Source organism: Syngnathus leptorhynchus, chromosome 1 (genome assembly GCF_054491065.1).
Source record: "Syngnathus leptorhynchus isolate UIUO chromosome 1, UIUO_Slep, whole genome shotgun sequence".
Lineage (NCBI taxonomy): Eukaryota > Metazoa > Chordata > Actinopteri > Syngnathiformes > Syngnathidae > Syngnathus > Syngnathus leptorhynchus.
In genome coordinates, this window is record NC_141195.1 from 324,588 (window position 1) to 347,663 (window position 23,076).

General features: G+C 44.4%; 1 protein-coding gene across 3 annotated transcripts in view; it reads right to left on the bottom strand.

The window, feature by feature from the left end:
• Positions 1 to 4,067: 4,067 nt before the first annotated feature.
• The window catches only part of LOC147061357 (sodium channel protein type 8 subunit alpha-like), a 120,148-nt gene continuing 101,139 nt past the window's right edge, over positions 4,068 to 23,076 (bottom strand). For all 3 annotated transcript variants that reach the window (XM_085922571.1, XM_085922577.1, XM_085922563.1), the window contains 6 exons: positions 19,942 to 20,226; positions 19,611 to 19,664; positions 18,680 to 18,817; positions 18,498 to 18,602; positions 10,594 to 10,864; positions 4,068 to 7,587 (listed from right to left, as the gene is read on the bottom strand). In XM_085922571.1, the coding sequence (XP_085778697.1) occupies positions 6,428 to 7,587; positions 10,594 to 10,864; positions 18,498 to 18,602; positions 18,680 to 18,817; positions 19,611 to 19,664; positions 19,942 to 20,226 (2,013 nt within the window). In that variant the 3' untranslated portion in view covers positions 4,068 to 6,427. The remainder of the gene's footprint in view (positions 7,588 to 10,593; positions 10,865 to 18,497; positions 18,603 to 18,679; positions 18,818 to 19,610; positions 19,665 to 19,941; positions 20,227 to 23,076) is intronic.

Sequence of the window (23,076 nt, forward strand, 5' to 3'; positions counted from 1 at the left end):
TACCTTCTTACATTTTTAAATTCTTTTTTCTTGTTCAGTGAGAGAAATCTAGTCTCTGCTGTGCTTTGACGAGTGCATCGAAGTGAGGTTGCATGTCTGAGGTGGAGTCTCGTAATGCCGACTCAAATTGTAGTCTTTAAACACGGCGATCTGCTCCCCGCAAACTAAACACACGGCTTTACCTCCGACTTCAGTAAATAAATACTTAGCAGTCCAGTTTTTGTTGAAAACCCTGCATTCGGCATCTACCTTTTTTTTTAGCAGCGGGCATTTCTAAGGGCTTAAATCTTGTGACTTGCTAGCGACAATGATCCAATCATGCGCACGTCTCGCACGCCTTGATATACGTATTGCGTCATCATGTACGTGAATAAAAAACAACTTCAAAATAAAAGCAATGCAGCTTCAGTCCATGCATCAAGTAAAATAAGAAAATATGTTTATTTTGTAATTTCCAATGAACCTTACACGGGTCAGTCAAAGTCAACCAAAGGGCCGTATGTGGCCCGCGGGCAGTACAATGCCCAGGTCTGATCTAAGCGGTCGATTTGACTTAAACCATACAGGAGAGCTAATTATAACACTTAACACAGGAGAGCCAAGCAAGACATGTGTGACCACACTCCATCCATCCATCCATCCATCCATCCATCCATCCATCCATCCATCCATCCATCCATCCATCCATCCATCCATCCATCAATTTCCTTCCGCTTATCCAGGGTCTGGGGCGTGGGGGCAGCAGCTTTAGGAGGGACTCCCAGACTTCTTTTTCTCCAGCCACTTCATTCAGCTCATCCCAGGGGATCCCAAGGCGATCCCAGGCCAGCCAAGAGACAAAGTCTCTCCAGCGCGTCCTGGGTCGTCCACGGGGTCTGCTACCGGTGGGACATGCCCGGAACACCTCGCCAGGGAGGCATCAAGGAGGCATCCTGATGAGATGCCCGAGCCACCTCATCTGGCTCCCCTCAACGTGGAGGAGCAGCGGCTCTACTCAGAGTCTCTCCCGGATGACCGAGCTTCTCACCCTATCTCTAAGAGAGAGCCCGGACACCCTGCGGAGGAAACGCAGTCTACCAATCCAGAGGCACCGTCCCGAAGTCCACACAATCTTGTAGAGGCGTGTCAGCCTTGACAGCCCCACAACATCCAGAGCCTTTAAGAACTCCGGGCGGATCTCATCCACGCCCGGGGCCTTGCCCCCGAGGAGTTTTTTAACTACCTCAGTGACTTCGACCCCAGTGAATGGAGAGTCCACCTCAGTCTCCAGGCCCTGCTTCCACAATGGAAAGCGTGTAGGTGGAATTGAGGAGGTCTTTGAAGTATTCTCCCTACCGACTCGTGACGTCCCGAGTCGAGGTCAGCAGCACGCCATCTCCACTGTAAACAGTGTTGACGGTGCACTGCTTCCCCCTCCTGAGACGCCGGATGGTGTACCAGAATTTCCTCGAAGCCATCCGGAAGTCATTCTCCATGGCCCTGTCAAACTTCTCCCACGACCGGGTTTTTGCCTCAGCAACCGCCAAAGCCGGGTTCCGCTTGGCCACCTGTCAGCTGCCTCCGGAGTCCCGCAGGCCAAAATGGCGAGATACACTTACCGCCGGTGTCCACCAGCGGGTTCGGGGATTGCTGCCATGACAGCTCCGGTCGTCCGCCTCAACAATGGAGGCTGCCACTCCTGCTCAACGCCTCTCAACGAGGGCAACTCCAGAGTGGAAGAGTCCAGCCCCTCTCGAGAGGCCTTGTACCGGAACCTAAACTATGTGTGGAGGCAAGTCCAACTATGTCTAGTAGGAACTATTCTGCCTCACACACCAGCTCGGGCTCCTTTCCAGCCAGAGAGGTGACATTCCATGTCCCAAGAGCCAGCTTCTGCAGCCGGGGATCAGACCGCCAAGGTCCCTGCCTTTGGCCGCCGCCCAGCTCACAACGCACCCGACCCCTTTGGCCCCTTCCACAGGTGGTGAGCCCATGGAAAGGGGGACCCACGTTTCCTTTTCGGGCTGTGCCCGGCCGGGCCCCAAGGGCGAAGGCCCGGCCACCAGACGCTCGCCTTTGATCCCCACCAGGCCTGGCTCCAGAGGGGAGCTCCGGTGACCACATTCTGTTAAATGCAAAGTACCAACAGCCAGCTCCATTATTATAGTCTTTGCTCAAGAGCAGACCATTTTTTTAAAAAAGAGGTGGTGATGGCTGTTTTGATTGGTGGGTTGGATACACACTTTATAAAATATGGTGAATAGATAATGAAAGAAGCACATATTTTGAAGTGGAAGGCTGCTTTATTGGTAATAAAAAGTTTCGTGCTCAAATGAAGACAATCTTTCATGTATTCTTTCTTTAAGTGGTTGTGTTTATCCTTTCCCCCTCACGTTTTAAAATATGGTGACAATTGAAAACAAAAAAAACACTGGTTCATTTTTCAGGGCAAAGCAAAAAAATGGCCATAATAAATAAACCAAGCATTAAAAAAAGAAAAGTAATGAGTTCTAGCATCAATTAATTAATAATATTACAAAAAAACATTTCAGAGAAAGGTGGAGGAACTGAAGGTGAAGTCACATATTTGTCCAGAGCAAAGGGTCCATATGGTGAATAGATAATGAAAGAAGCACATATTTTGAACTGGAAGGCTGCTTTTTTGGTAATAAAAAGTTTCGTGCTCAAATGAAGACAATCTTTTATGTATTCTTTATTTAAGTGGTTGTGTTTATCCTTTCCCCCTCACGTTTTAAAACATGGTGACAATTGAAAACAAAAAAAACACTGGTTCATTTTTCAGGGCAAAGCAAAAAAATGGCCATAATAAATAAACCATGCATTGAAAAAAGAAAAGTAATGAGTTCTAGCATCAATTAATTAATAATATTACAAAAGAAAATTCAGAGAAAGGTGGAGGAACTGAAGGTGAAGTCACATATTTGTCCAGAGCAAAGGGTCCATATGGTGAATAGATAATGAAAGAAGCACATATTTTGAACTGGAAGGCTGCTTTATTGGTAATAAAAAGTTTCGTGCTCAAATGAAGACAATCTTTCATGTATTCTTTCTTTAAGTGGTTGTGTTTATCCTTTCCCCCTCACGTTTTAAAACATGGTGACAATTGAAAACAAAAAAATCACTGGTTCATTTTTCAGGGCAAAGCAAATAAATGGCCATAATAAATAAACCATGCATTAAAAAAAGAAAAGTAATGAGTTCTAGCATCAATTAATTAATAATATTACAAAAATAAATTTCAGAGAAAGGTGGAGGAACTTAAGAGAGAAGTATCAAAGGCAAGCTTCTTTTTCACAAGCCAAGTGGGTGACACATACACACATACTCTATATAGCACTAGAAGAACAGGACACTGTTGACTATTCTTTTTTCTCTTAACGACGCACACGCTTGAATACTGAGATGAAGTGAGGTGTCTACATGGCTGTATTTGTGACTCCACATCCCTGATGCATGTTGTGCTCACCCTGCTCCACTCAAAGCCTCAATCTCCACATCTTTACGTCAAGTTCAATTTTTTTTTTTTCAGGTGTGGCAGACATCCAAATTTCAGAAAAAGCAGAAAAAAGGCACATGCCATTGAGTGGAACACAGTACAAAACAAAAGGTGAGGTTGAGTTGTCCATGGCACTGTATATGGTGGCAGTGTAAAAGGTAGGCAGGTCAGCTATACATGGTTGGGGAGGTGCATGAGTCACACCAGCTGAGTGGCAGAGAAGGGCAGTGAGCACAGTGTGTTGAGTGAACTGTGAGCTGGTAACATTATTGTTGTGGTCATGATCACGCTACAATTCAAACAAATAAGCTCCCCCGCTCCACAAACATTGAAACATCTACTGAACGTGTTGCACGAAAATGAAAATGTATGTAAGAAACCGTGTTCTTCTATCTGATGTATATACATATAGATATATATGTATACATAGATAAATCTTTTCATATTGTATATTTATATATTTAAATATCTTTATATATATATATATATATATATATATATATATATATATATATATATATATATATATATATATATATATATATATATATATATATATATATATTTTTTTTTTTTTTTTTTTTATTTATTTATTTATTTATTTTTTTGATCCAGTCACCAAAGTGAAAAGTGTCTCAAAAGATTCTAAAGGTACAAACTTGTCAACAGGGATAGTTGGAGGCCATTCTATATCGTCATGTTTCTTCTTTTCTGTGTGATTAGTAGTAGTAACAGTGTTAAAATTACTTATTTACAAAAACACAACAAAGCATGCAGACAAAATAAAATCGTATGTTACAATATTCATAATTTCTCTCAAAAAAGTCGTTCTTTTCCAGCGATTGTGCCATTTACATCGTTGCCTGCACTGTATATCTTCTTTTTCTTGTCTTTTTGTCTGTTTGTGGTTGGCGCGGTGAGCGAGTCAATCGAATCGGTTCCTTCCGAGACGAGCGCTGTTCGGCTGGATAGCACAGCTCACTCCAGTGGTTCTCTTATTGGTATTTGGTTTCAGAGTACAACAGCCAAACTATTGGGAGACTTCATGCTGTAAACAGACCTGGTTTCATGGTACAGACAAAAGGGGGTCCTTTTGTGGGTGGGGGGGAAGGGATCGGCAGTGTTTAACACACCAAAATGGTATTGGACGCTGGGCAAGTCATCCGCGTAGAAATAGGACCATCGATTGGCATGTACAAAAGGAATGGCAGGAACACCTCAAGAGGCAGCTGGATTAACAAAGCCTTTTTTTTCTCCACAAAACCTTTTTGATTGCTCACAGCTGTAGCTGCATCTATGCGAGATCTCCTGATGTTCATCAGAAGGAAGTCTTGCTTTTATCACCTCTGTCCAACTCACTGGAAGCGTGTGTGAAAAAAAGATGGTGCCAATGATACACCGAGAAACATGGCAGTTATTTCTGTTGTTGAGGACCACCCGCAGAAATAGCCCACTGGATTCTAGCTACCAAAAGCCCTTTATGTCCCTTCCACTCATGATCGGCATGACAAGGCTTAGTGCTTGGGAATTGGGATAGCTTTGTGCAAACCCCGCTCGCACTCCATGATGGTCTGCGTCATTCTCCAGCCTAGCGGGAAGACAGCAGAAAAGACAATCTCCCATAACGCCTCATTGGCTGGGAAGCTCTAATGCGTATCCGTCACGAGTATAAAAAGAGGAAATCAAACGCGTCTTCTTCCTCTACTGTCTACAAGGGCTACAACAGTAGTAGGGATCCCCTATTATTCTTTGAGCACCCCAGATCAAAACACCGCAAACTCTGTGGCGTACAACATTGTCCCAACAGTAAAAGGAAAAAAGTGATGTGATCCCCGCACTCCGTTGGGGGAGAGCTAGCATCCTCAACATGACGGTCGACTTCTGCCTCTTTGACGCCGACATTTCAATGCAGAAAAAAAAACCTTTGTTTAAGTTGCCAAACAGCCGGTTCATCAGCGCCAGTGGGCAGTCGCCTCCATATCACACTGTGAAACCTCTGCAGGGTTATGAGCATTTAGTGTCATGTGGACTATGTTTACTCATGCATGGTTCCTAATCAAAACATGCCTTCATGCAAGTCATTTCTTTGCATTGAACAAGCACAATAATTATTATTATTGATCAGAGCAAGTCTTCTGCAGTCCAAAACCAAGACCAAAATCTGAATGTCTTTTCCTTATGTCAGCATAACAGAGATGAAAGCGCTTGTGACATGAGCTTGATGATACTTTTTTTTTGCTGCTTGAATCATGTAATGTTGCCACGAGTAATAGACAAGCTAAACAAATTAAACAGTCAAAAATTTCAGTATACTGCTCCCCATCCATCCATCCATCCATCCATCCATCCATCCATCCATCCATCCATCCATCCATCCATCCATCCATCCATCCACCCCCCCCCCAATAGCTGGCTTGCTTGTGTGGTTGATTTTTTTCTTCATCTCTTTCTTCTTCTTCTTTTATACTGATGTGGCAGTTCTAGTGCTGCTCTCGCATGGAAGCTTTGCAGAGGGACTTGACATGCTCTGCTGTGGCAGGGACGTTGCTATTTTTTCATTCGTTCACCAGAGAGTTGTGTGCCTTGGCAAGTTGGTCCCCAAAAATATGAATGTGTGTGTGTGTGTGTGTGTGTGTGTGTGTATGCGTGTGTGTGTGTGTGTGTGTGTGTGTTTGTGTGTGCGCGTGCGTGTGTGCGCGCGCGCTTGTGTGTGTGTCATGGCCAGCACACTGTTGTGAGTCACTCTAAGAGCTTGGTCATTATGCAGCAAAGTTCCACAGTAAACTGATTGAGTTTGGTTCAGCTGTCTTTGATGACATAAGAAACCGTGTTTCCTCAGTAGTCCGTAAACATTTTTTTCCCAGTGTTTTTCTCAGATTTTATTACTTGCAAATGTTTCTACTTCGGTGGGCCTCAAGAGTCTCATGGTGCCTAACACTTAGATTCCCACTCATCTTTTTTGTTTTTGTCCTTCTCCTTCCTGGCCCATGCCTCCTTGTTGTCATCCTGCTTCTCCTTGTCTGGTTTGGTCACGCTGTCGTACGAAGGGAGCGAGGCGGTGGATGGCGTACTCTCCTTCTTCTCCTGGTTCGTGCTGCCATTCTCAAGCTTGTTGTTAGTGAACATGTGGCGCTTGAAAATGATGCCGCGGCGGATGAGGTGAGCGCGATAGGCATTCTGGATGATTCTGGCCGAGACGTCCTCCTGTTTGCGGCGCAGCGTGGTGGTGATGGGCTCATAGGACACCTTGGAGGGGTTGGCCGCGACAAAGCGCTCCTCCATCTGCTGCCTCAGCATGTCCAACTCACCGCTGTCGCCCAACACACGCTTGGTGAAGGCAAACAGAATGTCCAGGCAGTGGATGCGATCGCCGCTCACCATGGGCATGTCCATGGCAATCAGCTCGATGGTGTTGGGCTTCGGGACACGAAGCGGGTATTCCAGTGCATCAGCAAAGTCGGATAGCTTGGCAAAAGTGATGAACTGAGAGGCAGTGGGATCAAACTTCTCCCAGATCTCGTAAAAGGTCTCAAAGTCATCCTCACTCAATGGATCAGCGCTCTCCTCTGTGGCGACGCTAAAGTTCTCCAGGATGATGGCAATGTACATGTTGACCACAATCAGGAAGGAAATGATGATGTACATGACAAAGAAAAATATCCCCACTGAGGGGTTACCGCAGTCGCCCTTGACTGAGGTGCCTGGGTTCTCCAAGTTGGGATTGCAGTCCGGCGGGTAGTTGAGGATGGGCAGAAGCAAGCCGTCCCAGCCGGCCGAAGTGGTGATCATGAACAGGATGATCATACTGTTGCCAAAGGTCTCAAAGTTGTACAGGTCGTCAATGCCGGCGCCATGCTTCACGTAGCCAAAGTTGGACATGCCGAAGATGGAGAAGATGAACATGACCAGGAAGAGCAAGAGGCCAATGTTGAACAAGGCAGGAAGTGACATCATCAGGGCAAAGAGTAACGTTCGGATGCCCTTTGCTCCTTTGATGAGACGCAGGATACGGCCAATACGAGCCAAGCGGATCACTCGGAACAACGTCGGAGATACAAAATACTTCTCGATAAGGTCAGCCAGGAACATTCCTGTAAGGATGAACAGCAAACACACTCATGTAAAAATGCAGCATGTACCATAGATGGGTGTCGGCAAGTATAAAGACATGGAAGACTTTATAAAAAAAAACAACAACTCATAATTGAAATATTTTTTTTGTAGACAAATCATTGGCCCTTTGTAGTGCCTGCTCAAGCATCAAGTAAAATACAAAAACCGAGTAAATGTTTTGCAAGCTGCCAATTCTGAAAATCGGTATCAGGAAATATTCCTACATTTACGCCCACTGTTACACTAGCTGTTACATAATTATGAATGTACCGTAAATTTCAGACTATAAGTCGCTCCGGAGTATAAGTCGCACCAGCCATAAAATGCACAATAAAGTGAAAAAAAAAACCATATATAAGTCGCACCGGGGTAGAAGTCGCACTTTTGGGGCAAATCTATTTGTCAAAATCCAACACCAAGAACAGACATGAACCAGCAACAACAGGCTAAACGATACGGTATGCTAACGTGACATATACACAAACGAGGAGCTGAGAACGGGCCTGACGCAACATTCAGATTTAGTCAAATAAGTATTACATAAATAAACCATCAAACCATCTGTGTCACTCCAATTCATTAAATCCATCGATCGTTCTTTATGTAAACAATGCCGCGTATGCGCCGCGCTGCTCACGTCTGACTCGTTGTAAGTTGCATTTCTAATTATTCCACAGACCCATATACCGATATATAGTGTATTTCAAATAACTATCAATATTATCAAACCATCTGTGTCACTCCATCCATCCATCCATCCATCCATCCATCCATCCATCCATCCATCCATCCATCCATCCATCCATCCATCCATCCATCCATCCATCCATCCATCCATCCATCCATCCATCCATCCATCTTCTTCCGCTTATCCGGGGTCGGGTCGCAGGGGCAGCAGCTTTAGGAGGGACTCCCAGACCTCCCTCTCCCCAGCCAATTCATCCAGCTCATCCCGGGGCATCCCAAGGCGTTCCCAGGCCAGCCGAGAGACATAGTCTCTCCAGCGCGTCCTGGGTCGTCCCCGGGGTCTCCTACCGGTGGGTCATGCCCAGAACACCTCCCCAGGGAGGTGTCCAGGAGGCATCCTGATGAGATGCCCGAGCCACCTCATCTGGCTCCTCTCAACGTGGAGGAGCAGCGGCTCTACTGCGAGTCTCTCCCGGATGACCGAGCTTCTCACCCTATCTCTATCTGTGTCACTCCTAATCATTAAATCCATTGATCAAATTCCTCGTCCTTTATGTCAACAACGCCGTGCGAGCGCTGCACAGATCTAGTATATAACTATATTGTAGAGTTAACAAAGTACCAGGAAAGACGTGGGTTTAGTAAACGGCTCTTTATTTAACAAAACAAGACTTCAACGAGCCAAGAACTACTGAACTGTAACGATAAAAACATATACAAGTTGCTACACGAAATAAAATATTTCAAATAACTATAACATAAATACGTTTTTCAAAGCTAGTGTCACTCCAAATCATTAAACCCTTCAAACGTGGGGCCCTTCGTCATCTTTGTCATCCCGTGATCGAATCCTTTGCCCTTTATGTAATAAACCGCCGCGCGGCGCCGGTGACGTCATTTGCAGTTCAAATGACAGTAATCCCTTGCTACAGATGAATATGTACCATTCCAGTGTTCACCTCTCGGCACAACGAAGACTGTTGGCCAGTCGAGTCAGCAGACGAGCACATCTTTTAAAATATGCTGGTACCAAAAACATATTGGGTAAAGTCCTCCAGTTGTCCCTTTGTGGCTCGGCAAATTTGACATGCAGCAAGTGGCAGGCCAAGATGAGTCTTTTGTGGGAAGAGAAGTGATTTTTCTTTTGGGTTTTGAAGTGAGTTTTCATGTCCGACATTGCTCTCAGCAAAAATGGAATGATGTTTGTGACTCTGGACTCAGAACCTTAAAATAATTTTTTTGGGGGAGCACTGATAGTACTGTCAACATTTGTGCCAGTATTTGCACAAAGGTTATTTGTGTTTACCTCACCACCAAAGAAGGGATGCTGAACTTTGCCTTTTTCTTCAGGGACAAAAAAAAAAAGTTTGGGAAATGCAACTGTGCCTTGGCAACGCCGGGGAGCTGCGGTGCCGACGAGTCCACCGCGGGCACCAGCGGCGGAGCCTTGGACATGTGCCTTGGCCAATGTGGTCTCAGCTCTGCCTTGCCGCCGACTGATGAAATCCAAAGACTGTTTATCGCGGTTTCACTACATTGCGGATTTTTGAATTTTTAAAATTTGTGAAAAAAATCACATATAAGTCGCTCCTGAGTATAAGTCGCCCTCCCACCCAAACTGTGAAAAAAAATGCGATTTATAGTCCGGAAATTACGGTAATTATGGCTCAAGACAGACCACAATGGTCTCATATGATCGCTTTCTCAGTGTGTGCAAACAAGAATTTAATCTGGTCATGTTAGTGCAAGTGCATGCATTTAAATGCTTGCTCAAACACAAATACTATATGAGAAATTGTGGCTGCCCTCTTTGTTAAGTTTCCAAGCTTTCACATTGCACGTACCCAGACCACTCGGGACTGCATGGGGGATGGCGACTGTGCACACAGTTGCTACATTTGAGGGTTCACGTCTGAATATCTCTCGCTGCGCTGAAGTTAAAGGGATTGAGGGAAGCCATTTCGAATTTTCCAGTTTTCTCAAAGACCTTGCCGCGGGGGCTGAGGAGTTTGATCACCCTATTGTCGAAACACACACCCCAGTCCACTTTTTTTAGGCCAGGTGAATCTCATCTATTCCTGGGGTACTGCCACCCAAAGTTTTTTTTTTAACCACTTCAGTGTAACATGCAATTCAGAAAGAGTGAAAACAATTATAACTAGTTACAATTAACAGTAGCTCATACTATGTAGAAAAGTTGAGTTAAATTGACGTAGATGAACATTGTTCCAAACTGCACTCTGGTCATTGACACTAAACGGCTTGATAGACACCAGTGTCTCTGCCCCTCAACTCACCAACAATAGACAGGATGACCACCACCACGTCAAAGATGTTCCATCCATTGGTGAAGTAGTAGTGGCGAAGAGCAAAGAGCTTCAGCAAGAATTCTGTGGTGAAGACCACAATGAAGATGAAGTTAACCCAGTAGAGAACATTCTCTGTTTCATCTGATTGGTCGTCTGTTTCCACCATCATGGTGACCATATTGAGACAAATGAGGATCATAATGGAGATGTCAAAGACTTGCTGTGTGACAAAGTCAAAGACCATTCCTTGTATCTTGTTCTGTGGAGACAAAATAGAGATTACAAATGTTAATATACAGTGTGTATGGATTTATTGAGGTTATTTTTCAAGATTGTGTCACTTAACTTAATGTTTGATTGACTTTATTCAAATGTTGAATATAGTAATCCCTCGTTTATCATGAATAATTGGTTCCAAGACCACCCGCGATATGTGAAAATCTGCTGAGTAGTGTTACCATTTTTTTAACATACTGTCACGATCAGTCTCCGTTCGTTTCCTTGTTTGTTGCTGTTAGAGTGGTGCTTACTCTAATTTATTTGCAAGAACCACACGGGAGACAGTATGCCTTTTTAGCACTTGCAAGTGGAGAAAACGTTCGTATAGAGATGTTCGAACGCAGTCTGCCTTTGGTCTCTTGCAAGAGCATATTTATTGAGAGAAAGCAGGGTGGGGTTGACAGGTTTGGTGAACCCCCGGCATCTGGCGACATTAGAGCAGGGGGTGTTTTACGATCTAATGTAAACAGAACAACTTTGATTGCTTCCTCTGCAGCTGGTCAACCAGTGCAGAGGATGCAAGCACTTTATTTTACTGCGTTTTGACAACAGCACAAGTTTGGTTAATCATTATAGTTTTCATTCCAACGTAATCATACGATCAAAATAATCTATCAACCCTAACAGTTGCCATGGTTTCTGTTCGCGTCGCCCCTCCCCTCCTTTGTCTGCTCACAATCTAGGTAATCGCTGTCACCTGCTTTCGTGACATGTCTCGTATTTAAGTCCTGTCTGCGTGTCACTCTCCTGTCGGATTGTTTTCGTTTTTCTTGTCTTTGTCTAGTCTTTTTTTCAGTTATTCTCGTCCCTAGTCGAGCCTCTAGTCTGTCTTTTGAGTTCCCTCAATAAATTCAGGTCCAAGCTGCATTTGGTCGCCAAGCTCCACTCATTCAATGACACATACATACATACATGGTTTGTGTATCAATAAGTGTATATTAAACCATATAAGTGCATATGTTATCATTAGAACATTAAATAATAGTTTCAAACATGTAAATACCATATCGACACGTAGTATAAATGACATACAGAAAATGATGTATAAATAATACAAAATATCCCCCTCCGTGAGTCGTCACCTTATCGTGGTGGAGGGGTTTGCGTGCCCCTATGATCCTAGGAGCCATGTTGTCTGGGTCTTCATGCCCCTGGCAGAGTCACCCATGGCAAAAGGGTCCTAGGTGAGGGGCCAGAAAAAGTACGGCTCAGAAGACCCCTTATGATGAATAAAATATATGGACCTAGTTTTCCCTTGCCCGGACGTGGGTCACCGGGGCCCCCCTCAGGAGCCAGGCCTGGAGGTGGGGCTCGAAGGCGAGCGCCTGGTGGCCGGGCCTTCGCCCATTGGGGCCCGGCCGGGCACAGCCCAAAAAGGAAACGTGGGTCCCTCTTCCCATGGGCTTACCACCTGTAGGAGGGGCCATAGGGGTGAGGTGCAAAGCTAGCTGGGCAGCGGCCAAAGAAAAGGACCTTGGCGGTCCGATCCCTAGCTCCAGAAGCTGGCTCTTGGGACATGGAATGTCACCTCTCTGGCTGGAAAGGAGCCCAAGCTGGTGTGTGAGGCAGAAAAATTCAGACTAGTCATAGTCGGACTTGCCTCATACAAAGTTTGGGCTCTGCTACAAGCCCTCTCGACAGGGGATGGACTCTTCCACTCTGGAGTTGCCCTCGTTGAGAGGCGTTGAGCAGGTGTGGGCATACTTATTGCCCCCTAGCTGGGCTAGGGGGCAATAAGTATGCCCTAATAAGCTGCACATTGAGGTTCACCCTGGTGAACGAGAGGGTAGCCTCCCTCCGCCTTTGGGTGGGGGGACGGGTCCTGACTGTTGTTTGTGCCTATGCACCGAACAGCAACTCAGAGTACCCACCCTTTTTGGAGTCCCTGGAAGATGTGCTGTTTAGCGCTCCTTCCGGGGACTACATCGTTCTACTGGGTGACTTCAATGCTCATGTGGGCAATGACAGAGAGACCTGGAAGGCCGTGATTGGGATCTGAACTCGAGCGGTGTTCTATTATTGGACTTCTGTGCTCGACACGGATTGTCAATAATGAACACCATGTTCAAAGATAAGGGTGTCCATGTGTGCACTTGGCACCAGGACGCCCTAGGCCGCAGTTCGATGATCGATTTTGTAGTCGTGTCATCGGATTTGCGGCCGCATGTTTTGGACACTCGGGTGGAGAGATGGGCGGATCTGTCAACTGATCACCACCTGGTGGTGGGTTGGTTCCGATGGTGGGGGAAGATGCCGGTCCGACCTGGCAGACCCAAACGCTCTGTGAGGGTCTGCTGGGAACGTCTAGCAGAATCCCCTGTCAGGAAGAGCTTCAACTACCACCTCCGGCAGAGCTTTTTCCACATCCCGGGGGAGGCGGGGAACATTGAGTCAGAGTGGACCATGTTCCATGCCTCCATTGTTGAGGTAGCTGACCAGAACTGTGGCTGTAAGGTGGTCGGTGCCTGTCGTGGCGGCAATCCCCGATCCCGCTGGTGGACACCGGCGGTAAGTGATGCCGTCAAGCTAAAGAAGGAGTCCTATTGGGCCGTTTTGGCCTGTGGGACTCTGGAGGCAGCCGACAGGTACCTGATGGCCAAGTAGAACGTGGCCTCGGCGGTTGCTGAGGCAAAAACCGAGGCGTGGGAGGAGTTTGGCGAGGCCATGGAGAATGACTTCCGGGAGGCTTCGAGGATATTCTGGTCCACCATCCGGCATCTCAGGAGGAGGAAGCAGTGCACCGTCAACACTGTTTACAGTGGAGATGGCGTGTTGCTGACCTCGACTCGGGACGTCGTGAGTCGGTAGGGAGAATACTTCAAAGACCTCCTCAATTCCACCGACACACCTTCCATTGTGGAAGCAGGGCCTGGAGACTCTGAGGTGGACTCTCCAATCTCTGGAGTTGAAGTCACTGAGGTAGTGAAAAAACTGTCCAAGGGGTGGATGAGATCCACCCGGAGTTCTTAAAGGCTCTGGATGTTGTGGGGCTGTATTGGCTGACACGCCTCTGGAACATCGCATGGACATTGGGTACGGTACCTCTGGATTGGCAAACTGGGGTGGTGGTTCCCCTCTTTAAGAAGGGGGACCGGAGGGTGTGTTCCAACTACAGAGGAATCACACTCCTCAGCCTCCCTGGTATGGTTTATTCAGATGTGCTGGAGAGGAGAGTCCGTCCGGAGGTCGAACCTCGGATTCAGGAGGAGCAGTGTGGCTTTCGTTCTGACCGTGGAACAGTGGACCTGCTTTACACCCTCGGCAAGATCCTCGAGGGGGCATGGGAGTTCGCTCAACCAGTCCACATGTGTTTTGTGGACTTGGAGAAGGCGTTCGATCGTGTCCCTCGGGAAGTTCTGTGTAGGGTGCTTCGGGAGTACGGGGTGCCAAGCCAACAGATAAGGGTGGTTTGGTCCCTGTATCGCCGATGCCAGAGTTTGGTCCGCATTTCCGGCAGTAAGTCGGATTCGTTCCCAGTGAGGGTTGGACACCGATTCTGTTCATAACTTTTATGGACAGAATTTCTAGGTGCAGCCGAGGCGTTGAGGGTGTCCGGTTTGGAGACCTCAGCATCTGCTGTTTGCAGATGCTGAGGTCCTGTTGGCTTATTCAAGCTGTGATCTCCAGTTCTCACTGGAGCGGTTCACAGCCGAGTGTGAAGCGGTCGGGATGAGGGTCAGCACCCCCAAATCCGAGTCCATGGTCCTCTGTCAGAAAAGGGTGGAATGCCTTCTCCGGATCGGGGATGAGATCCTGCCCCAAGTGGAGGAGTTCAAGTATCTTGGGGTCTTGTTCATGGGTGAAGGCTGTACCGAACTCTGTACCGGTCTGTCGTGGTGAAGAGAGAGCTCAGCCAAAAGGCAAAGCTCTCAATTTACCGTGACCGAAAGAACGAGATCCATAATACAAGCAGCCGAAATGAGTTTCCTCCGCAGGGTGTCCGGGCTCTCCCTTAGAGATAAGGTGTGAAGCTTGGTCATCTAGGAGAGAATCGGAGTAGACACGCTGCTCCTCCATGTTGAGAGGAGCCAGATGAGGTGGCTCGGGCATCTCATCAGGATGCCTCCTGGACATCCCTTCCCTGGGAAGGTGTTCCGGGCATGTCCCACCGGTAGGAGACCCCGTGGACGACCCAGGATGCGCTGGAGAGTCTATGTCTCTCAGCTGGCCTGGGAACGTCTTGGGATCCCCCGGGATGAGCTGGATGAAGTGGCTGGGGAGAGGGAAGTCTGGGAGTCCCTCCTAAAGCTGCTGCCCTCGCGACCCGACCCCGGATAAGTGGAAGAATATGGATGGATAAATATGATACATGTGTGTGACATGTATGTGTAGCTAAATTATACATACTGTAAATGTGTTTTTAGAACTCTTTTGGTGCTTACGTATTATCGGGAGGACCTTTAAAAAAACGACTCAAAAATTAAAGTAAATTATTTATTGAAACGATAACATTACATTTGTAATTCCGGAGGCCAGAACGACCCCGAGCACCAGCGGTCAGCCACGGAGGGTGCTGGATCATCCATACTTCCATAGCTCCAGAGCTCCAGAGATCCATAGTTCCATAGCTCCATAGCCCCGGAGCTCCATAGCCCCGGAGCTCCATAGCCCCGGAGCTCCATAGCTCCATAGCCCCGGAGCTCCATAGCCCCGGAGCTCCATAGCCCCGGAGCTCCATAGCTCCATAGCCCCGGAGCTCCATAGCCCCGGAGCGCCATAGCTCCATAGCCCCGGAGAAAAAGTAAAAATCAAAGGTCCTCCCAATAATACGTAAGGATCCTGAAGGAACACAACAGCCTCTTCCTCAGTGCGCGGTAAATCAAAGATCTTCATACTAACCAACAAACCATGTGAAAAAAAAGAAAAAGTAAAAATCAAAGGTCCTCCCGATAATACGTAAGCACCACTCTTTTATTATTATAACAACGTTTTTATAACAAGGTACAAGTGTACAAACTGTAAATCTGTTTTTAAAACTCTTATTATTATCAAAAATTTTATAACAAGGTACAATACTGTAAATATGTTTTTAGAACTCTTATGATGAAAACAACCTTTTTTATAAAAAGGTACAAGTGTACGTACTGCAATTATGTGGACACCCCTGCTTTCTGCTGGCAACTTTTGTGACATGATTCCTCAATTGAGAAGATTTATTTTGAATTTATGAATTTGTGAAAAACATTTTTTTTTTATCCATTATGTACTGAAGCCGAGATACTCGAATAGCGATGTGGCGAGGGATTACTGTACTTGCAATATCCCATGTCATCTAAATCCAACATATTTACATGCAGTAGCCTTTGAAAGACAAAGGCCTGCAAATACAAACTGATCTGAATTTCTTGTTGTGATGTAGATACAGCACTCAATATCTAAGTACTTGCCCACTTTGTAGTTACTATACACCCACTCAATTCAGGAAAGCTCAGAAAAAAATGGCTGAACACCTGATAAAACTTAACATCACCTGTCAATCTCTGAGGAGTTGAGCAATTAATACATTCCATTGTCTCCAGTTAAATTCTCAAGTATTTCAGAACTAGAATTGTGCTGTGTTTATGCAAAGTGGAGGATGACTTTGTAAAACAGAGCTTTAACACAAACCCAAAATACATTTTTGGGTTGTAATATTCTCATCAAAATGTCTGCAAGCAATGTGTACCTCTCTCAATAATTCCAAACAATGTATCCTTTGCTCCTGCTTGTGGCGCTGCTATACAAAAGACATTTTATCGTGTGTCCGGAGTACTCATATATTTGATGTCTGTTGTTATCGGTGCCGCTCTTCCCGATAGCCACTTATGCCAGTACACACTGATCCACCCTCGCAAAATAAATAAATAAATAAAAGAAATAAAATCATGATAAGAATGATATACCGTAATTTTCGGACGATAAGTCGCGGTTTTTGTCATAGTTTGGGTGGGGGGGCGACTTATATTCAGGAACAACTTATATGTGATTTTTTTCACAAATTTTCTAAATTCAAAAATCCGCGATGTAGTGAAACCGCGATAAATGAACCGCGATGTAGCAAGGGATTACTGTCATTTGAACTGCAAATGACGTCACCCGTGCCACGCGGCGGTTGTTTACACAAAGGGCAAAGGATTCGATCAAGGGATGACGAAGATGACGAAGGGGCCCACGTACTACCGGCATCATTAGCGGCTTTGTTTGTGAGTGACACGAAGGACGAAGAGTTTGAATAAATTAATGATTTGGAGTGACACAGAAGGTTTGAAAAAATATTATGGCTTTTACGCACACCCGGTCCTTCTTGACAGGAGCTCTCTTTCACCTCCGTGGATGGAAGTCGGGGGCCGGTGCTCGGCCGGGTGGCTGTCCGGGTGGATGGGGCTCGGACATGGCTTTTACGCACGCCCGGTCACACTACGGAGCTTTCTTTCACCTCCGTGGCTGGAAGTTCAGTAGTTGTTGGGTCGTTGAACTCTTGTTTTGTTAAATAAAGAGCCGTTTACCAAACCCACGTCTTTCCTGGTACTTTGTTAACGCTACAATATAGTTAGTTATATACTAGATCTCTCCAGCGCACGCGCAGCGTTGTTGACATAAAGAACGAGGAATTTGATCGATGGATTTAATGATTTGGAGTGACACAGATGGTTTGATAATATTGTTTTAATATGATAGTTATTTGAAATATACTTTATATATCGTTATATGGGTATGTGGAATAATTAGAAATGCAACTTACAACGGGTTCGACGTGAGCATATGCGGCGCATCCGCGGCATTGTTTACATAAAGCACGATCGATGGATTTAATGAATTGGAGTGACACAGATGGTTTGATAAACATGTTATTTATGTAATACTTACTTGATTAACTCTGAATGTTACGTCTGGCCTGTTCTCAGCTCCTCGTTTGTGTATATGTCACGTTAGCATACCGTATCGTTTAGCCTGTTGTTACTGGTTCATGTCTGTTTTCGGTGTTGGATTTTGACAAATAAATTTGCCCCAAAAGTGCGACTTATACTCCGGTGCGATTTTTCACTTTATTGTGCATTTTATGGCTGGTGCGACTTATAGTCCAAAAATTACGGTAATAATAAATCTGTTTGATCATTCGCGATATGCGTCAACTCACAGGTCTTTGTCGTCACTTGTGTCGACTTATGTTCTAACAACAGACACTCAAAGGGAGTTCAGGCATTTACTGACTCATAGTTCATGACGTGTTTATACGTACTTCCTGCTACCTATAAGCACCTGTGTTTTGTGCTCCAACATACAGTAACCCAAATATTACATAACACACATACCCACTGTTGCTGACTATAGTTATATACTATTTGAGTAATATCATTTTTACAACAATCAGTAATACAAAATAAGTCATAAAAGTAGTATGTAATTTGTGCTGCTATTGATCAATATCACATTAGCTTATACTCAATGATGTGTCTACGTATCCTGAAAAGTGAGCCGATTTGGTAGCTCGAAGAGAGGATATGATTGTAAGACAAATATATTTGTGTTGCTTGAATGAATTGAATAGATAGGTTTGTATTGACTTACATTATTGTGTGGTAAAATTTCAAAGAAGGATTATTTTAAAGAAAGGGGGGAAGGGCATACTGCACCTGTGGTCGAGGAATGGGTTTCTGAGGCTTTTTGGAGCCCAGTTTCTTCATGGCATTGTAGTACTTCTTTTGTTCCTCTGTCATAAAGATATCCTGACCTCCAAAGTAAAGGGCAGAAAAAAAACATCAGGTCATGATCTTGTACCAGGATTTAAAGAGAGAAAAGGATATGTTAGACTCATCTTTTTCTTTTGCTGGTTGAAGTTGTCAATGATCACACCGATGAAGAGATTCAGAGTAAAGAAGGAGCCAAAGATAATAAAAACCACAAAGTAGATGTACATGTAGATGTTAACTTCATAGTCTGGCTGATCTTCCACCTTAGAGCAAGAAAGGCAGGTCACAGAGTGGTTCAACTTTGGAATTCAACCAAATGGTTTTTTTTCACAATACATAATATGAAAATCTCCCTTGACCCCCATTTTAGCCAAAATTAAATGATTAACTCTGGGGTTTGCCTTTTTATTTGGATTTTTGAAACACTTCAAAGTGCTGCTTCTTTGAAGCGATGTTTAGCAATGTTACAGGTTTTGCTTTAACTTTGCTGTAACCCAACCCGCACCCCCTCTGAATAAACATCACGTTGAAGCATAAAGGTCTACATGAATGCACTTAGCTCCAGGACACTCTAAGACGCTGCTCAATGACTTTGTGTTGTGTCATTGGATTTGTGACCGCAAGGTGTGTGTCTTGCCCAAGGACGCAACGACACGTGACTTGGTCCAAGCTGGGTGTAAACCACCAAACCTCTGGTTTCAGAATGACCTGCTCTACTGCCTGAGCTACAGATCCCGCACCTTGAACACTGTTCCCACGAGTACAAGTGTCTCGCAAGTGGTTCACCCTTAGTTGGCGAGCTAACAAAGGTCATACTTGGCTCAACATTATACGGGGGATGAATACACCCGTAGGCAGGGCAGACTCTGAAAAATGGGATAATTTTAGAACGAGAAATCCTGTATGAAGCGTCCTATCAATGTTGACCTTTGGGGTATTTTGACATCACAAAACACCTATTTTGATGTGTGTAGGGAAAATGACTATGAAGTTAATAACAGTTTTATGATGGTTATAGTTATTCCAAATATAAGTGACATTGACAATAAAAGGTACCTCTCTGGAATCCACAGCTGCATACATAATGTCCATCCAACCTTTGAATGTGGCCTTTGAAAAGACAGACATGTTTAGACACATGATAAAGATCACTAACCGAAAACACAATGGCAAGCCAACATCTCGGGAAAGCAAATGTCCAAACTTAAACCAGGGGTGATGCGTATCCAGTTTATCAAGTTGTGAATGGAAAAAAAGATAAGGGCAAAGAAGCACTCAGTACACACAATGTAAAACAGCCTCTGAAAACTCTGGATGCAAATCAAAGAAATGAGACAATGATGGCAAGTTAAAAAAAAAGTGAGGCCAACAGAAGGTATACTCTCACCACTTGGAGCAAGGCCAGGTAGCCGGCACCTACATTGTCAAAGTTGATTTTGACATTCTTCCACCTAACCTCCGTAAAGTTTTGTTCAATGAGGGCCTCACACTGGGTCTTGTTGTTGACCACGTCAACAGGAAAGTACTCTTCGGAGGTCTCGTTGAAACAGAAGTAGTACTTGCCCGCAAACAGGTTGACCCCCATGATACTGAAAATCAGCCAAAAGATGAGGCAAACCAGCAAGACATTCATAATGGAAGGGATGGCTCCCACCAAGGCGTTGACTACCACCTAAACCAGATCAGGAAAGACAGGATACAACAGTGTTAGCAGTAGGAAACACAACCAAAATCATTTAAACCTTTTGGCAGGATTCATCATTCTGTTATGACCATACATTCACCACCGAAATGCTTTTCTACGTAGTTGAGGAGACACCATTTTTTGAAGTAATATTTTATCGTGTTGAACTAGTCTCAGAGTGTTGACATATGGCAGACTAGTACCATGTGGACAATAAGGATGTGCCAGTTCAGCACCCGATCCAGGTCTTTTTGCAGTATCCGACTGAATCGGATTCAGTCAAGAGATTGGCCGGATCCTGTTTCATGTGTTTTGTGGTGCAACAACTACTGTCTGTCCTGGAAACAATGACTTTTGTCGTTAATGGAATTTTTGGAGCCTTGCTTCTCAACATTAAATTACAGAGACGGAGCTAAAAGAGCTAGTATACAACAAGAGCTGGGGCCAGGTCAAGCTCTTATCAATGTACAGTTTAACTCAAGTTTTGAGGCTCAAGATGTAAAAGATAAAAATATCTTATTTTGTAATTTCTCATGAGCTGACAGTGTAGGTTTGTTAAGAAAGGCTAAACAGTATTGCTCAATTGCAAGTGAAACAAAACGCAGGAGGCAAAGACCAGAGTGTAATGTCATGTGATGGACTTTAATCATCTTCAATTTATCTACTACTGTTTTTCAAGGTGCCCACAGTATATTTTTTTTACTTATTGAATGTTTGAGTGAAAGGAAAGATTGTAAATATTGACAGTAAATACTAATTGTAAATACAATGGAATAGCTTTGTTTTAGTTTTCACATCAGTACGAGGTGTGGTTCTTTACTGGCGCAGATACACTTTGCTGCGAATGCATGTGATGGAGTAAGTCGTTCGTCCTTGATGCCGCCAAAGAAGAAGCAGATCCGACAGTCCTAAAATAGTGGTGACGAACTGTAATTTAGCAAAGTTTACATAGGTTTGGGTTAAATAACGATGATGGCGTGACAGACTGACTTTACACTTTTGGTGCAGCTTGAAATAATGACGAGCGTCTGACATGTGGGCAGGCTTGTGGTGAATGATAGAACGGCAACATTTACTGAGGCGCCCAGCTCTGGTAGATAGTATCTTTTTAATACTAAAGCAGAATACACTGTGCTCTACTCATTTCTTTCAGTATTAGCTCACCATGTAGATCATTCCTCTTTTCCTAAAGTAAATATTCCAAATTCTAATTATTTTTAATCATAATGCCATTTTGACACTGTCTATATTAGTTCTAACAGATTGATGATGTATGGCATACCAGTATGACGTGCCCAACTTTGCATACTCCAACTAAGAACATGAGCTCTTAAAATTCTCACGATAAATTAGTTTCAAGACTAGCTCAACTAATTCACACAATTCTCTAGCATTCCAAAAGACTGAAATGTAACCAGCCCAAATGTATTCTTAGCAGTGCAGTCTAATTATCTGAATGATATTCTCATATAGCAGTGCTGTTATTGTATAATGGCAGGCCGACAACTGAGCATGCATGTCATTGTTTTGTGAAGCCATATTCCCTCTCTCTGGAGCTCTGTTCTCTCAGCATGCCACCGTCTCCACTGCCAAGGTGCACAAATCAGCACTGACTGTATCAATGCATTAAACATATCTTTGTTGCATCTTGCCGAGAGAAAGGCTCTTGTTGCAATGTAAACAGGTCAACTGTTTTCCCAATATGCTTGATTGAAAGGCAGAGGAATCAAAAATACAAAAAAGAGGGAAAATTGCTTTTCAAAACACATAATGTGCAACAGCAGTTCTATTACATGCGTGTTACATGGCGTTGTGCAATTTCAAGAATTACTCAACTTAATAAATCAATAGAGAAATAAGTGGATAGAGAGTGAGAGCGATTAAAGAGATCACGGCAGAATGGCTGCTGACATATTTGGAAGCTTTGTTACATTTCAACGAGCAGATCGGTCAGTACCACACTGGGCTAAAAGGTTGGAGGGGTTGCACTTGTATTGGTCAAAACAGAAACAAGGTGAAGAAGCAGAGATAAACCTTGATTTACACTTTATGTATCACTAAAGAAGAACGACAATTTGAGTGTTATTTCATTGAGCTGAAATAGGCTCACTGGTGTTGAAATGTGGTTGGACTAGAGCCATGTGGTGAACAAGTGCCATGTGGCACAATGATGATGACAACAATAATGATAATAATAATGAGAATAATAATAAATTCCATGTTGCACAGTAATGTCCATTTTTCACCAAAATATAATCTCTTTCATCTCTCCATTCATCCACATCCCCATTCATTTATTTATTGCTCAGCATTGACATTGGTCACTTCAAACAAAATGTTAATATTAGATATTCATAAGTGAACGTCAACATTGTGGTTGGTCAAACTGATACAGCAGGATTTATTCGCATCTTTTGCCTCTCTTTCAACCCCCACCCCCATGCCAAATGTCTTATCTACATATTACACGAGAAAAGCATCTAATGTATGACTAGTCTAACATCCATACAGCTTATCCAGGGCCTTAAATGCCTGCTCATACGCATTGCATTTGAGTTATTGGACAACTTGGATGAATGAGCTTTGATGCGCTTGATGATTGCATGCAGCACCATTTGTCGTTCTTATCCCAAAACTCAGAGTGAAAGGCTGAACAGGGCCGTTCAGTTCCCGTGCAAATGGAACGCTACAGGAAGCCGGGACTTGCTGTATGTGCTGTATGGTGCCACGAACAGCAAATAGCAGCCGAGGATAGTTGCCAATCTTCTGCCTGCACCTCATAAGATGGTCACCAAAATGAAATGAGTGGAATTTGATGAAGTGGATCACTGGGCATTG